Below are 16,464 nucleotides of genomic sequence, written 5' to 3' on the forward strand. Positions count from 1 at the left end.
TAATACATTAATAAAAGATCAAACAGTATATTTAAAATTTTTTATCTATCACGAAATCTATCTCCAGAAAGTTTGTACAACTCCTCAGTTATATATGAAAGTGCTCATACTCTGCATGCTCAATTAGTATTGTAATGCTTTATAATTTTTACCAGAAAATCTTTATGATGTTTCAAAACATCTCATTGTAACTTATTTGCATTTTTCTTGGAAAAAAAAATCTACATTTTTTTCTTATTTATTGGATATTTTGTGTGCTTGTTGGCTGTTTTCAACTTTTTCTTTTGGCCATGTTAAGTCCTTTGCCCATTTCCCTATTGAGATATTTACTATTATTGATTTAGGGAGACTATTTTTCTATTGAAAGTGTCTTTATTGTTCTTAAATGTTACATAATTTTTTCCCCTGTATTTTGTCTTCCAATCTTTTTGTTTTGGGGAGAGGTAGTGGTTAGTTTTTGTCCATAGAATATTTTGATTTTTATGTAGACATAGTTGTTATTTTTTTCTTCATAGATTCAAATTTGTGAGATGACATAGGAAGGATGATTCGATTCAGATTCATTGTTATAAATCTATTTCTTCTTGAATTTATTTTATTTTACACTTTAATCTTTGATTCATGTGATTTTTCTACTGAGCAAATTATTTATCTTCTATATATTTGAAGTTAAATTTTGAATTATCTATTTGAATCTATTGAGCTTTTTATTTTTTTATTATTTATTTATTTATTTAAAAAAAATTTTTTTTTCAACGTTTATTTATTTTTGGGACAGAGAGAGACAGAGCATGAATGGGGGAGGGGCAGAGAGAGAGGGAGACACAGAATCGGAAACAGGCTCCAGGCTCTGAGCCATCAGCCCAGAGCCCGACGCGGGGCTCGAACTCACGGACCGTGAGATCATGACCTGGCTGAAGTCGGACGCTCAACTGACTGTGCCACCCAGGCGCCCCTCTATTGAGCTTTTTAAAACACTGTTTTACTTCATCAGTGTTATAATAGTATAAATATCTAGCAATACTTTAATTTTTCTTCCAGATGAATTTTATAATCATTTAGACTTATATTGCCATTATCTCCATCATGCAAAAAGACTTACTGATATTCTCACTGGGATGACACTGTATTTATAATTAATTTATTTTAAAAAGGGTTATGATTAGAGTGATAGCCTTCTTATCCAAGTAAAAGAAAAGCCTTTCAATTATTTAAGACTTCCTTTATGTATGTTAGCTTCCTCATAGAAGTCTTATGCATTTCTTATTAAAGTTGTTACTAGATATTTTACTTTATTTTTATTGCCAATATAAATGATATTTTTCTTTAGGTATACTTCCAAATTTTTTTGTCCACATATAAAACATTTATGAATATTGATACATGTGATTTAAAATTTGCGTCTTCTGAAATCTAACTGAATCCATGTTTTTGGTGGATTCTCTTTCATTTTTAAAGAATGCCATAATATGATCTGAAGATGAAGATAACTGGCTACATGTACCTCTCTGTTTTCTTATCTAATTGCATCAGCCAATACTGTTAAAAATAGAAGTGATAGAGGAGCACTCTTTTCTTCTTCCTAATTTAATGGGAATGCTCCCACTATGTTGCTTGTTATTCCTCTGAGATTCCTACCTAAATTTTAATTCGTTTTATTATATCTTAATACTTTCTTACTTCTCTTTTTTTCAAAAACTGGTTTTGAATGCCTCTTCTAAGTTACATGGTACTCAATAAGGAAGTTTTAGATCATATGACCTTTAACCTTTCTGGGACTGTTTTATCATCTATAAGTTGAATTTGTATTAAATCATCTCTGCAATATTGTTCTGTCTAAAATTTGTAATTCTTAAAATAAATGAAACCCTAAAATACTGGGCAAAGCTTGTACAGATAATGAAAAAACAAGAGGACAGAAAAACAGCTATGGTAAAGGGGAGAAAGTATAAAACCATGTGCTGTGATTCACAGACATGACTGAGGTTGGTTGAGAAATGATTGTATTGACAAGTCTTTGCCAAGTATGAAGCCATAAGAAATGAAAATGGCATTTCTTAAGACCTTACCTTCACTTTGAATTTAGAAAGAATTTTCACGCAGAGTCAGGGATATTCTGGCTGTTAGTAATCATTAATCAAGGGACAGTTCTCATATGCGCTAAAATTGGAGGTGATTTCAGATTCTGCATTGGTCTTCCTACCTACATATAGGTCTTTCTACCTTCAACCCTACATATAGACGTAGTTACTACTTCTGTGAAAAGTAATCTTGGAAATAAAATATCAAGAAGTATTACATGCTTGTGGCTTTGAGGCCTATAGCATAAACATAAGAATTCTGACACAGAGGTCTTTGTTTTATTTAGTTTTGTTTTTAAGTTTCTTCCATTCTTCATTTTACTAAAATATCCAAAAGTAAATTTACATTCAAGAATTCAGAACCTTCTCTGAGCATGTGTGAAGTTTGATTCAAAATGGTCTTACCTACAATGGAGAGAATCACAACCACAAAATCAAAAATGTTCCATCCTACAGTGAAGTAGTAATGTCTGAGGGAGATCAGTTTCAGCACACATTCTCCAGTGAAAAGGATAATAAAAACCACATTTATCCAATATAAAACATCAGTCATGTAGTCACTTTGTCCCTCTTTTTCTACCATCATGGTTACCATGTTGAGGCAGATAAGAACCATGATGGTGATATCAAACACTTGGTTTGTTACTAGGTCAAATATACATCCTTGGAATTTGTTCTGTAAAGAAACAAGAATAATATGGAATGTAGAGTAAATTTTGCAAATATCCATTAATCATTACATTAGTAAAAGATTTTTTTTAAAGTTGTGTCTTCAAAGTTGCATAAATTATCTTTGGTCATAAGTTCTTGATTCTACAAGAGATATTATTCATGAGTTAAATCAAAGTCAGAGTGAATGAAAAGTTTTTGTTGTTGTTGACTTTCAGTATATACCAAACAGACTTCAGTTGGTCATGTATACTAACATTTGCTTTTAAGCTTATCCAACCCTAGTATGTTATATATGAATTGTTTCAGTCACCAGTAATTTTTTACTAAAATACCTCAGCTCTACTACCCGGAGTATTTCAAGTTAATAAAATCTCATGTGTCTAAATTTCTACTTTGCCGTATTATTTTAACTAATGTGTTGCAGTGTCTTATATGACTGCTGTAGTATCAGAGACTTATATTTTCCTATCTCTTTCATGTATGGAATATGTATTTCCATACATATTCATACTTACAAATCACCTTTCTTTTCAGTCTCACTGTTAGTATTATGCTTTCTAGGAAACATAGCTTCTTCAAAATCCTTTTAGTAAAGGCCTTAAAGCATTTTACCAAGATCAAGTAGGGCATGCAAAAAATTAAATACCAGGGTTTCAAATCCATAGATTGTGATTCAATAGGTCTGGTTGAGACCTGGCAATGTGTCCATTTAAAAAGTGCTGGGTGATCCTCATGTTGCCAGCTGGGTACTAATTGGCTTTGTCTTCAGCCATGACTCTTTGGCAAGGTGTGTTATGTTCAATACAAATTTAAATGCATTATATGCATTTAAATTATATACATTTAAATTTTTTCCCCCAAGTTGTTAGAGGAATACAAACTATTCTTTGACTGCTTAGACTCACTATTTCCATCTGAGCCCATTCTGGTCTTTGACTTCACAGTAGGAAAAAGTTTAGACTCACAACCAGTCCAACTGCTTCTTTTGCTATTTGTTGCAATATTAAAAATCTTCATGTTAGTTTTACCCTACTGATAGACAGCAATCACTACATCATAAAGTCATTACTTAGATAAATAAGTTTCAATCAAAATTACATTTTATTTGTATTCTCCACAGGCCACTGCACTAGTAGTAAGCTGTGTAGCTAATATAAAAGTAAAACCATATATAATTATTTGTAATTTTTATAGGAATATTAAGAACAGTGATAACGTTCAAAATACATATATTCAGTTTTATAAGGCCTTTTATTCAAATATTAGCATTCATGTTTAAGAACTAGTTGTACATTAAAGATGAATTAAAAATAATTGAAAATTTATATGCTAGAGATATATATGTAAAAATATACAGTTGCCCCTTGGACAACAGTTTTGAACTACATAAGTCCATTAATCATGGGTTTTTTAAAGATAAATACAGTGCAGTACTGTAAATATATTTTCTCTTATGATTCTCTTAATAACATTTTGTTTTCTCTAGCTTACCGTATATAATACAGTATATAATACATATAACATGTAGAATATGTGTTCATCAACCATTTAGTTTATCAGTAAGATTTTTGGTCAACAGTAGGCTATTAGTAGTTAAGATTTGGAGGAGTCAGAAGTTGATATGCAGATTTTGACTGTGTGGAGGGTTGGTGCCCCTAACCCCTGTGTTGTTTTAAGATGAATTGGTTTTTTTTTCTTTTCTTTTTTTTTTTTTTTACCCCTGGCCGAGGTATTGGCTTTTGTGGTTTCTTAGATCCCAGCTTTTTCATCGCATTATAATATTTCTTCTGTTCTTCTGTCATAAAGATGTCTTGACCTCCAAGGTAAAGAAATAAAAAAATAAATCTAGTTAAAATCAGAATCATGGTCTGGATCTTTCTTCAGATCATTAAGAAAGGTTAAAAATGTATTAATATAGAAATAAAATGCATTTATTATGTGCCACGTAGCTATAAATAAAACCCATCTTAAAGAATTACTTACATGTAGGCATGTTACTCTCCATAAATAATGTAATGTGCATACGTAAAATATATGTATTACATATAATAATTATTGGCTCAATTTTCTTTTGTTGCAGTAACCCGTGTCATTTTAAACTATGTGCTGGTATTTCATTTTATCTGCTACCTATCTCGGGCATTTTATTGCTAGATTACAAATATATTAGGAAGAGTTATACAAAATAATACTGAACATCTTTTTTGATGATTTGGCTAATATTTGGGACTCTAATGAAAAGTAGGGGCCAAAACCATAGTAAAAATAATTTTATGTTATTTGTATTCATTTATAAATGCCATATTTGTTTAGCACAGAAAAAGAATATACAGTAGTGCCCTCTTATCTGTGGTTCTGCTTCCTGTGGTTTCTGTTACCCATGGTCAACTGTGGTCTAGAAGCAAGTGATCCTCCTGGCATAGGTCAGAAGGTGAATAGTAACCCAAGGCTACATCACAATGTCTGCAGATAGTCACCTCACTTCATCTCATTACATAGACATTTAATCATCTCACACCATCACAAGAAGGGAAGTATAGTACAATAAGATATTTTGAGACAGAGAGACGATATTCACGTAACTTGTATTATGGCATATTGTTCTATTTTATTATTATTGTTGTTAATCTCTTACTATGCCTAATTTATAAATTAGACTTTACCATAGGTATGCATGTAGAAGAAAAAACATGGTACATTTAAGGTTTGGTACTATCTATGGTTTCAGGCATCCACTGAAACATATGCCCTATAGATAATGGGTGGGGGAGACTACTGCACAGTGAACATGTAACACACAATATCTGTGTGTGTGTGTGGAGGGGGGGTGTTTGAAGAAACTTGTTACTTTTTTCATTCCAATAAAGAAACTGCAATATAAGCAGGTTATTGGGTGTCAACATTATGTATAATAGTGTTGGAGGTATTGAGGAAATTACCAATGATTCAAGATCCTTGACCTGAAGGACTTCCTAATTGAATAGACAACCTTTAAAATTCAACAGTAAAAATAACTAACTCTAAAGTTTTTTGGGGTCACCTGGGTGGCCCAGTTTGTTAAGCATCTGAGTTTGGCTTATGCCATGATCTCATGGTTTGTGAGTTTGAGCCCCATTTTGGGCTCTGTACTGACAGTGGAGAGCCTGCTTTGGATCCTCTGTCTCTCTCTCCCTGTTCATCCCCGGTTTGCACCCTCTCTCTGTCTCTCAAAACCAACCAACCAACCAACCAACCAACCAACCAACAAACATTGGGGTGCCTGGTTGGCTCGGTCGGTTAAGTGTCTGACTTCAGCTCAGGTCATGATTTTGCCTCTGTGCTGACAGCTGAGACCCTGGAGCCTACTTTGGATTCTGTGTCTCCCTTTCTCTCTGTCTCTCATCTGCTCATGTTCTGTCTCTCTCTGTCTCAAAAATAAATAAACATTAAAAAAAATTAAAAAAGAAAGAAACATCGAAAAAATTTACATGAAGGTTTTTGATCTTTATTTCACAAAGGGGGCTTAGAAGCTTTATCTGTTCTTTTAGGGTATGCCAATTTTCTTAAAATTATCTGTAATTTTTACAGATTCACACATTTTCTACATTGATGTGTAACATCAACTTTTTAGTTATGGGACAAATTAGTATAATCGATGTAATGGGGAATTTATTTTGAATAATTTTTAGTTCTCGAATCCTTACTTAATTTGTAGGGTTGGGGAGTTAAAGATCATCTGGTTATTGTTTCCCTTTAGTTTTCTTGGATTGGGCAATAGCTTTCTATCATACCGCATTTTAAGAAATGTATCAAATACCTAATGGTAACCAGACTCTGCTTTCTTTCTTAAACTGTTTTAACTCACCTTTATTCTAGTTGATATACAGTCTTTGGTATTTATCTTACATATTCATGCTAGGTATCCAGGAGAGCCTTCAGGCCAGTGTTAAGAGAACTACTTATGAGCAGAAGCTGAATGCCATACCATGTCAAGAACTTACCAGAAGAAGCTAGGAAAACACTGGGAAGAGAACTCTGAATTAGAGGTAAAAATCAAAGTGGCAAATTTTAACTTTTCTTAATGATACCTTGTTTGCCAAAATAATAAAAGGTGGGGATAAAACTAGGAGATTACAAAATGCTCTAATAGAGGAATTTGTGTTGTTTGGTTTTACTGTAGCTTTAGAGACCTTGTGCAAAATGTATCCCTTTAAAAGCTAGATGGAAGACACTCTGTAAATCAGGCTGGTCCTTTTCAACGTTACACACTATGTCAAGGCTGTGTTACTTAGTACTTAAGACTGTAGTTCTAGTATCAGATCATCTTTGTTCAAATCCTATCTCTGTTGTCCTTAGGCAAGTTTCTTAATCTCTTTAAGGATAAGTCATCTCATCCTTACAAGAGTAGCTATATCTCAGTTGTCTTGTTCTGAGGATCAACTGAGATCATGTATTCACAGCACTCAGAATAATGCCAGATACACAAGCCCTCAATAATTGTTAGTTGCTATTACCGTTGTTGTTACTAACCTTCCTAATAAGGTTATAGTTACTAAAAGGGGTTGCTTTACTCAGAATTTACCCATACGTAACCAGGGCTATACTACGTCTTTGTGTAAATATACTACATATTTTTCCCTTTTGTAACTTGAACCTATTAATAATTTGTGTTCTAATTTTCCAAAGTATGTTTTCTAATGAATTATTAAACTCTTATTATCACATGAACTCATTAAAATGAAAACATTACTTATAGAAGTGATGGGTATTTGGAAAAACTAGTAAAGTGGGGTTGGTTATTAGAAGAGCTATGAGCTGAGACCAAAGCACTAAGTTGAAAAGCCTTAAGAGTCAAGAATACGCTGGGAAAAGAATATGGGCTTTGAAGTTAAACAGACCTTTGGATCCTGAATGCCAATGGACCTGTTGATTGATTTGAAACAAATTACTTATCCTTACCAGGCCCCAGCATATATACTTTTCTATAAAGATGCCACTTTCATTAGCTTGTCTGTGGATTAGATGAATTCACATACACAAAGTTATCTAGCAGAAGATCTCCTATGTAGTAGGTTAATTGAAGTGTCGGTCCTGTTTCTTACTAAGGTGGAAAGAAACCGTAGGCCATTCAGAAAAGGTCAGAATATAAAAGGTATGCTTAAATTGCAAATTAAATACCAGAAGAAATGTAGGGGATAGTGGTAGTTGGCAGTGCTTCTAAATTAGTAACTTTTGCCTGACAGTAATGGTAATGGTGTCAACCCATTGACAATTCTTGTAAGAGAGACCCAAGACTAGGTCAGATTCTGCATTACCTGCTACCTGGACCACAATTCTTGTAAGAGTGGCAATTCTTGTAAGAGTAACATTTAAAAGCAAGAAGATTAAAGCAGTTAGGGTTGTGGCTGTCCTGTCCATGGTCACATGGCTTTATCTAGATATATGTTTGATTGATCCTATGCAGGGAATATTGGGGAATCATACGTATATGCTTATATACCATATATACACATATATAATGACTAAAGTTGAAAAAAAATAAATTGAAAATTAGAGTATACTTTGTAAACTTATTTTCAAGGTTAATTATCAATTTTTAGAGATTCTCTGTCTAAAGCCATGAATATATGATAATGTTAGCTAAGCGTGGCTCTCAGATATTAAATGTAAGAATGGAAGATGGGATTTTCAAAATATCTTTGAAAATAACCTATATTTGAAAATGTAAGCATAAATAACATTTAACATTTACTAAATTTCCTTCCAATTGTGAATATCAGTCACGTACAATAATGACATTTCATTTCTTGTACATCTATCTTTTCTTAAATGCTAAGCCAGTATCTAAAATGACTCCCTCTTGGAATCCTACCCCTTATCTTGGAAAGATTTCTTTTCCTGTGGGTGGTGCTACAGTTACAGTAACTCAGCCAACTTTGACAGGAAAATTGAGACTTCTTAGATGATTTATTCTCTTGCAAATCACAGATAATACTATAGACTGTACCCACTACAGGCTCTTCATTGAACATATCCCGTATTCCCCATTGCTGCAAATGACTAATGTGGAGACTTAAATGTGGTCCAGGTAGCAGATAATGCAGAATCTGACCTAGTCTTGGGTCTCTCTTCAGTCATTCTACGCATCATTGCTGGATTCAGTTTTTAAATTAGAACTGAGTTTTCATAGTCCCTGGAAGAAGACTCCAGAATTGGATCTGTGATGAGACTACTTCCTAACTGTCGGATCACACGCAAGTAACACATCCTCTATGACAGGGGAAGTGGTGATCTAATGCCTTTTAGGTTTGCTGTAAAATGCGACTAAGATTACACATGTGGAGTACTTTACACAGAATCAGACACATCATCAAGTCATAATAAATGCCACTGTCCTGCCTATATGTGCTCCCTTGCTCAAAATACCTCAATGACACATCAGCTCCTACTGAAAAATACCTAATATGGCTTTTCAGATCTGCTCTCAGGCAAGACTTCATCTTGTACTATTTCTCTTTTTAAAATTCCATCTCAAAACTCCATTCAAACTGGATGGAAGGCTATTCCTCCTGGATTATTTCCTCTTATGTCAGCCCTATGCATGTGCTCACACATTTCTCTATCCCTCCCTGTGGATTATCCATCTTTCTGCCTCTCAGTTTCTACATGTCTTCTTATTAATCTTACAAAGCCTATCAATTGTCACATAAATGTGTTTTTTTCTATTTATATCTATTTTTTCTCTGTCCATTTATTTTGTTGTTGTTATTATTGTTGCTTTTGTTAATATTTATTACACTTATCACTGTTTCATATTATAGTATTTAGGGATCTGGCATAGTGCAGGGGCTAAAAAATATATGCAGTACATGGGATCAACTACTGACCTTATCAGAACTATCGCTTACTAGATGCATGATCTTGGGTACATCACTTAACCTTTTTGTGGCTGCCCACATTTATCAGACAAAGTCAATAATAATAATAATAATAATAATAATAATAATAATAAATTTTAGGGTGGATATTTTAGGTTGAATTGTGTCCCTCCACCCAAAAAGATATTTTAAAGTCCTAGCCCCTAATACTTCAGAATTACCTTATGTGGAAATGTTGTCATTGTAGATGCAATTAAATCAAGGTGAGGTCATACTAGAGAAGAGTGAGCCTTTAATCCACTATGACGAGTGTCCTCATAAGCAAAGGATAGAGACACAGAGAGGGAAAACACTCCATGTGACCATGGAGGCAGAGACTAAACATATGCTGCCATAAGGCAAGTAACACTTGAGCTACCAGAAGCTACCAGAAGCCTTTCCTAAAGGCTCTAAAGACAGCATGGCCCTGACAACACCTTGATTTTGTACTTGCAGCCTCCATAACTGTGAGAGAATAAATTTCTGTTGTTTGAAGCCACCAGTTTGTGGTACTTGGTTATAGGAGCCTTAAAAAACTAATACAGTTGATGTGAAAGTTAATGAAACACAAATCTCAGGAAAGTATCTTACTTGCAACATTCAACAAATCTTAATTTCCACTACATGTATCATTGCTTCTGCTATGATACAAACTCCCTGAAGTCAGGAAACATATCCTGTGCTGTTGTCCATCAAGGGCCAGCCCAATGTATACCACACAGAGCAGTGGCTCAGAGAATGAATGAAGTAACTCCTTATGAAATATGCTTTGAATAAACAATTAGTGCATTAATTTTTCTTAATTAGTCAATCCTCTATAGCGAACATTGACAAAAACTCAATACTTGTCATATTGCTTAAAAATATGACAGAAGATAATTATTTTCTGTGCAGAGATAAATGAGATTAAGCATATCTGTATTCAATTATTAAAAAAAATAAATGAATTTATAATGAAGCTAATCACTAATTGGTATCAAATTAAATTTCAAATCATATTTTTAGGAAAATAATTGTTCATATTTTTCAGTACAGTAAAAAAAACCCTTAAAATACTTATCTTTTTTTTCTGTTGGTTAAAATTATCTATGATGACACCAATGAATAAGTTCAAAGTGAAGAATGATCCAAAGATGATAAAGATGACAAAATAAATATACATGTAGAGGCTGTATTCATAGATGGGCTGCTTGTCTACCTATAAGATTAACAAAAGTTAGCAGCATATTGACAATAACATTAATGATTTTGTTTTTTACATAGTCTGACAAGTTAATCCAGACAGTGCTATCCTTGGTGAACTTGGCTTTTCAGAAGCCATAGCATCTTGAAGATCAGCCTAAACCTTCTTAAAATTTATTCAACATTAAGCATTAAGCATTAAGCAATAAATATGTATTGCATGCTTACTATGTACATGAATATAATCTTCAAATGACTACAAAGGACTTAACCATATGTAGTACTTGTTCTCAGATTGGTAGGACAGACAATCTGGTAACTAACTGAACTAAAGTATGTTATTTATTTCCAGAAAAAAAACTGTAAAGAATGTGATGCCATATTTATTTAAATTTTATTGATTTTTTTTTCTTCATTTGATTACACAAATGTCTTCACTGGATTTAGCTTCTTAGCATGGAACTCATTTCACATAAACCCTTCCAGAGCATTTTAAACATAAAAACAACAAAATCTATGAATAAAAAAATTTAAAACCCATGAATAACTTATGATATTTAATTTTTATTTTGATAAATGTATTTATTGAGCACTTATTGCCAGGGTGTGCAAAGTGCTCTACTTACATTTTCTAGTTGGTTCCTCAGAACAATCCCATGACATGGACAGTAATTTTTTTTTTCTTTTTACAGCCAATACACAAGCTGAGAGAGGCAAGGTAATTTGCTCAAAGTCAGTTACAGAGCTTATATATGATAGAGCCAGAATTTGAGTTAAGCTCTGTCCCCGAATGCTGCACACGTCATCACTAGGCTATTATTGGGTGGAAGGAAGTTCTTCATTTTGTGTGTACGTACCAAGGGCTCCTTGGAGCTACTATTTGAAAATGGCTGACCTAAACTCAGGAGCTTTAAAAACTGTAGAGTTTGTGTTATACTGACCAATACTTACATTAACAGAATCAACAGCTGCATACATAATATCCATCCATCCCTTAAATGTTGCCTGTAAATATAACAATAGAATCTGAATGTGAAGCTCACACTCTAAAATAGCCATACACAAATTCAGTCCATTTATTGTTACATTTATTAAGTGATATCAAATCACTGAATTTTACTGTATTTCAAAATATCAATTTAATATAAAGATGCTATGTCGAGCACCAAAAGGACATAGTGCCAAGTCACATTGTAAATCTTAGTCCTAGTTAATTATTTCCAGGTTGTTACAATTCCTGAAAATTTTGCACATGAACTTTAATTTTTCCAGAGGTAGAGTTTTCCAGAACATGTTTTATAGGCACATGTTCTATGAAAGACCAAGTCTCTTTTTAAAGTCACAAAGTACATATCTTTAACTTCTAGTTAATAGATTAAACAATGAATTATATCCTTCATCCAGAGTCCACTACAATATCAAGCATTCATGACAGGGCTCACTTACAACTTGAAGCAGAGACAGGTAACCAAGTCCAACATTATCAAAGTTCACCTTCAGGTTTTTCCACCGCACATTTTGACTAATGTTCATCAGTGCAGAACAGTCGGAACGATTTTTAACTAGACTTGTTGGAAAACGTGACCCATCTGTGGTATTAACACACTCATAGAACTTCCCAGCAAACAAATTTACTCCCATGATGCTAAATATTAGCCAGAATATAAGACACACAAGTAGCACATTCATGATGGAAGGAATTGCACCTATGAGTGCATTCACGACCACCTAGTATTCAAAGGAAAGAAAAGGATGATTAGGATTAGTAAAAATGTTAAACGGTCCACATTAATGAAACACAATGCAGAATTAAGGAAATTAGAAAAGCCACCCTTACATGTTTAAGACATCAAATCACCAAGCAACATGTATTAACTATCTATGCTTAGTAGTATGCCAACCAAGACAAACGAGACAGGAGCCCTGTGATCGATAAGCTTATTTAAAATAGTTGATAAACACATTGAAAGTATTAGCAACAGTGCAAAACAAAGTAGCTAAAAATGATACCATAGCTTAAATAAATGAAAAAATAAAAATAATAAACCAAAAACCTGATATATGTAAGGTGAAGTCGAAAATCTGCATAATCTAGGGAAAAAAAAGAAATTTCTAAGTATAAATGATAAAAAATAAATAAAATGTACATTTAAAGGTCAGTGCTAGCCCTAGATTTGTCAGTGCTAAAATTCTCCTATATAGAGAAACCACTGGTGTATATAAGCTGGAGTTAAGGTTGGGAGTCTTTCAGCGTATGAACCCCTTATATTTAATTGGTTCTGCTAGTTGTATGGTGCTGAATTCAATTAAGACCTTGGGACCTCAGTTTCTTCATCTACAAAACGAGAGCCATCTGTTCAAATTTATTATTCTAGCTCTAAATATACTTTATATATAAGTCCTGGGCTAAATATAGATAATGCTTGCCTTGGTTAAAATAAAAATGAAATAGTTTATCATTAGTTAATACTTCCTTTATTTCAGCTTTTCAGCATTTCCACTGCTATTAATCACTGGTGCCTCTTGCCATTCCAATTTTCCTGCATGGAGACTATTGTAGCATTTATCACTCTCCAGATTTTCTTAATTACCCCATCTTTCGAAACCTACCTGTCTTTTTATATTTCAGCTCTAGTCTGTATTTGAGTCCAAATGTGTTAAAGACTAATTTGTTAAGTGAGAGCACTGTGCTCCCTCTTTTTTCCAAGTAGTGAAACATTAAGAATCTTTGACCATCTTTGAGATTTTCTAGAGCAGGGGTTGGTGAGCATTTTCTTAAGTATTTTTAGGCTTTGAGGGTTATATGTTCTCTGTTGCAAGTATTCAATTCTGCTCCTGTAGCAATAGATTATAAACAAATGGGCATGGCTGAGAGGCAATAAAACTTCCTTTACAAAACAGGCAATCAGCCTGTGGGCTTTAGTTTGTTGACCTCTGACCTAGAGCAATAGTACCTAGGGTCTGTGGGCCACTGAGCTTCCATGCCAGCATAAAATTCTATGAAAAACATCATGGTTGTATTTTTTTTTTTTTAACAAAGAGATGATTCATAGTGTTATGAGATCCTTATAGTGTACGTGACACTAAAAGGGTTAGGAAACACAGGAGTAGAGAATAAAGTTCAAAGTGGTCAACTCTTGTTCAAGCCTATGCTTTCATCCTCACTTCCTGCTAACCTCCACACTGTGCTTATCACCGAGGCACATTTTTCCTTCTAGTCCTTGCTCAAACATGCCTTACACACTCAACCCTATGTTTCTCTACCAGCTAGCATCTCTGCCTGGAATGTCTAGGTGCCTGGGGGTTGAGGCCCACTATTTCAGTCATGGCTCCAAAGTCACCTCCTTGTGAGGCCTTCCTAGTCTTCCCAAGGTAGCTACTCTAGCCTCCATGGTCCTGTACTACTGTGTGCTTACCATTTCATAGCAGATGTCATAGAGTAACCACTGTTTCCCTGTCTATCTCTCCATGACTTTTGCCCCCACTCAGTCTTGGGGGACTGGAGTCTCTTCACCACTGTACTCTTTTTATAGCCTAATAGCTGACACATAGTTGGTGTTTAAAATGTTTGCTGAAAGAATGTGAGTAATGGTCGTCTCTGAGGGAGATAGGTACATATTGGTCTGATGAGCAGCCATTTGGGAAAGTCAATAAGCTTGAGATCCTCAAGATTCAAAGGAAGCTAACTACATAATGCCTCAAATCATCATTTCATTTACTCTTCAGAATGATCCTGCAGTGGGAAGGAACATATCCTTTTATGTGGTTAATAAATGCTACAGAGATATATCTGCTCCTCCAAATCTATTAAAACATTCTCCAATTATTGATAAAAAACAAACAGCAAAGAGGGTAGAATAATGGGCCAGCTTAATTGCTGAGGGAAGTAGCTTGTAGGGTAAAATACATTCTTTGTTCAAGAAAATGCAGTAGATGGTCTGTGTGAGTCCAGATAGGAGTCATAAGTTCCAGATCAATTGTAACATTCTACCAATGCTCAAAAAACGAAGTTAATGTCAATGGATCCCAATACTATATTTCTGTGTGATAACACAACTTGTAATTTTTCAATTCTTACATGATAAAAGTATTGAATTACACTTATGAATATTTGTGTATAATTATGATCTCTCCCATACACTGGAGCCATTATACATTGGATGCATTCAACAGTAGACATGACAGTCATAGTTTAGCAGGGAATAACTCTGAAGATCTGCTAGACTAAAAGATCTCTGATATTCACCTGAGGCTTCAGATTTCTGAGCCCCACCCCAGAGTTCATGATTCAGTAGGTCTGGAGGAGGGCCTGGGCATCTGCATTTCTAATAAATTCTTTTTTTTTTTTTTAATTTTTTTTTTCAACGTTTATTTATTTTTGGGACAGAGAGAGACAGAGCATGAACGGGGGAGGGGCAGAGAGAGAGGGAGACACAGAATCGGAAACAGGCTCCAGGCCCTGAGCCATCAGCCCAGGGCCTGACGCGGGGCTCGAACTCACGGACCGCGAGATCGTGACCTGGCTGAAGTCGGATGCTTAACCGACTGCGCCACCCAGGCGCCCCATAAATTCTTAGATGATGCTGATGGCTGGTCTGTAGATCACACTTCAGTGAGATAGACTAATCTGCGTGTTAAGTTGTTCAGAGACTACAGGTAGAGAGGCAGTCAGATAAACAAGTACAAAATAATATAATAAGGATTTTGTGTGTCTGAACATAAAGGGAGGATGATCACTTATGCCTGGTGGAGAAGAGACAAAGCAAATATGAATTGGGGCTTAATGGCTGGGTAGGTGTCTGCTATATTGGGGAGCTAGGGTTGAAACAGGGCAGGGAGAAGCACTCTCAGCCAAGAGAACGACAGAAGCATGAGAAAGCAGGTATAAACCTGGTAAAAAAATAAATTTAAGGAGAGCAGAAATAAGTGAGGATATGGACTATTTAGAGAAAATAAGGTCATTGTCCCGCATGTATTTTATGAAGTTGCTGGTTTAATACAGCTCTGAAAGCTAGGTTGCTAGTAATTATTTTTCTCACCTTGTTTGTCTCTGCAAAATCGTCTCTTTTCAGGCACCATGCAGCCTTGTGCAAATTCAGTAAATTTTCAGAGCTTTAGTTTTCTCAAATGCAATTTGGATATCATTCGACTATTATTGAAACATTTATTTTAAGGATGAAATTTAAGGTGGTGGCTGATGCCCCTTGACCTCCCTGATTTTCCTTATGACTCCTACCAGGGTAGCTCTTTAAACAAATATATTTTTTGAACACCTGATACAGGCAAGTCCTTGATGACTGGTATTTGGGAGATGTTATCAGAACTAATAGTGTCCCCTTCACCTAAATTTCCTAGCACAGGGAAGATTTTCATTTAAAAAGGGAGAAGTCACTTATTTGGATTACTGCCTAACAGTATTACGTGATGGAGGCATTATTGTATTTGATTTACTCTTTGTTAAACAATATGCACTGAATACTGTGTATATGCATATCTATACACATATATAAACATTACATCTCTATATATACATACATATATGTGTCTATAAACAGTCCATAATTTCTACATACTTATTTTTCATATTTTATACTCCATTTAGAAAATAAGAATATTATACTAGAACGTTTAGC

General features: G+C 34.4%; 1 protein-coding gene and 1 long non-coding RNA gene across 2 annotated transcripts in view; one reads left to right on the forward strand and one right to left on the reverse strand.

Annotated features, from left to right (window-relative positions):
* Positions 1 to 6,912, forward strand: part of LOC122481410 — a 57,203-nt gene extending 50,291 nt beyond the window's left edge. Inside the window, exon 3 of the long non-coding RNA XR_006296847.1 lies at positions 6,652 to 6,912. This is a non-coding gene — a long non-coding RNA (uncharacterized LOC122481410). The remainder of the gene's footprint in view (positions 1 to 6,651) is intronic.
* The window catches only part of SCN9A (sodium voltage-gated channel alpha subunit 9), a 168,141-nt gene that overhangs the window by 5,168 nt on the left and 146,509 nt on the right, over positions 1 to 16,464 (reverse strand). Inside the window, exons 22-26 of the mRNA XM_043576946.1 lie at positions 12,278 to 12,559; positions 11,783 to 11,836; positions 10,710 to 10,847; positions 4,472 to 4,576; positions 2,487 to 2,757 (exon numbers count right to left, since the gene is read on the reverse strand). Coding sequence (XP_043432881.1) covers positions 2,487 to 2,757; positions 4,472 to 4,576; positions 10,710 to 10,847; positions 11,783 to 11,836; positions 12,278 to 12,559 — 850 coding nt within the window. The remainder of the gene's footprint in view (positions 1 to 2,486; positions 2,758 to 4,471; positions 4,577 to 10,709; positions 10,848 to 11,782; positions 11,837 to 12,277; positions 12,560 to 16,464) is intronic.

The sequence above is a fragment of the Prionailurus bengalensis genome, chromosome C1, assembly GCF_016509475.1.
Source record: "Prionailurus bengalensis isolate Pbe53 chromosome C1, Fcat_Pben_1.1_paternal_pri, whole genome shotgun sequence".
Taxonomy (NCBI): Eukaryota; Metazoa; Chordata; class Mammalia; order Carnivora; family Felidae; genus Prionailurus; species Prionailurus bengalensis.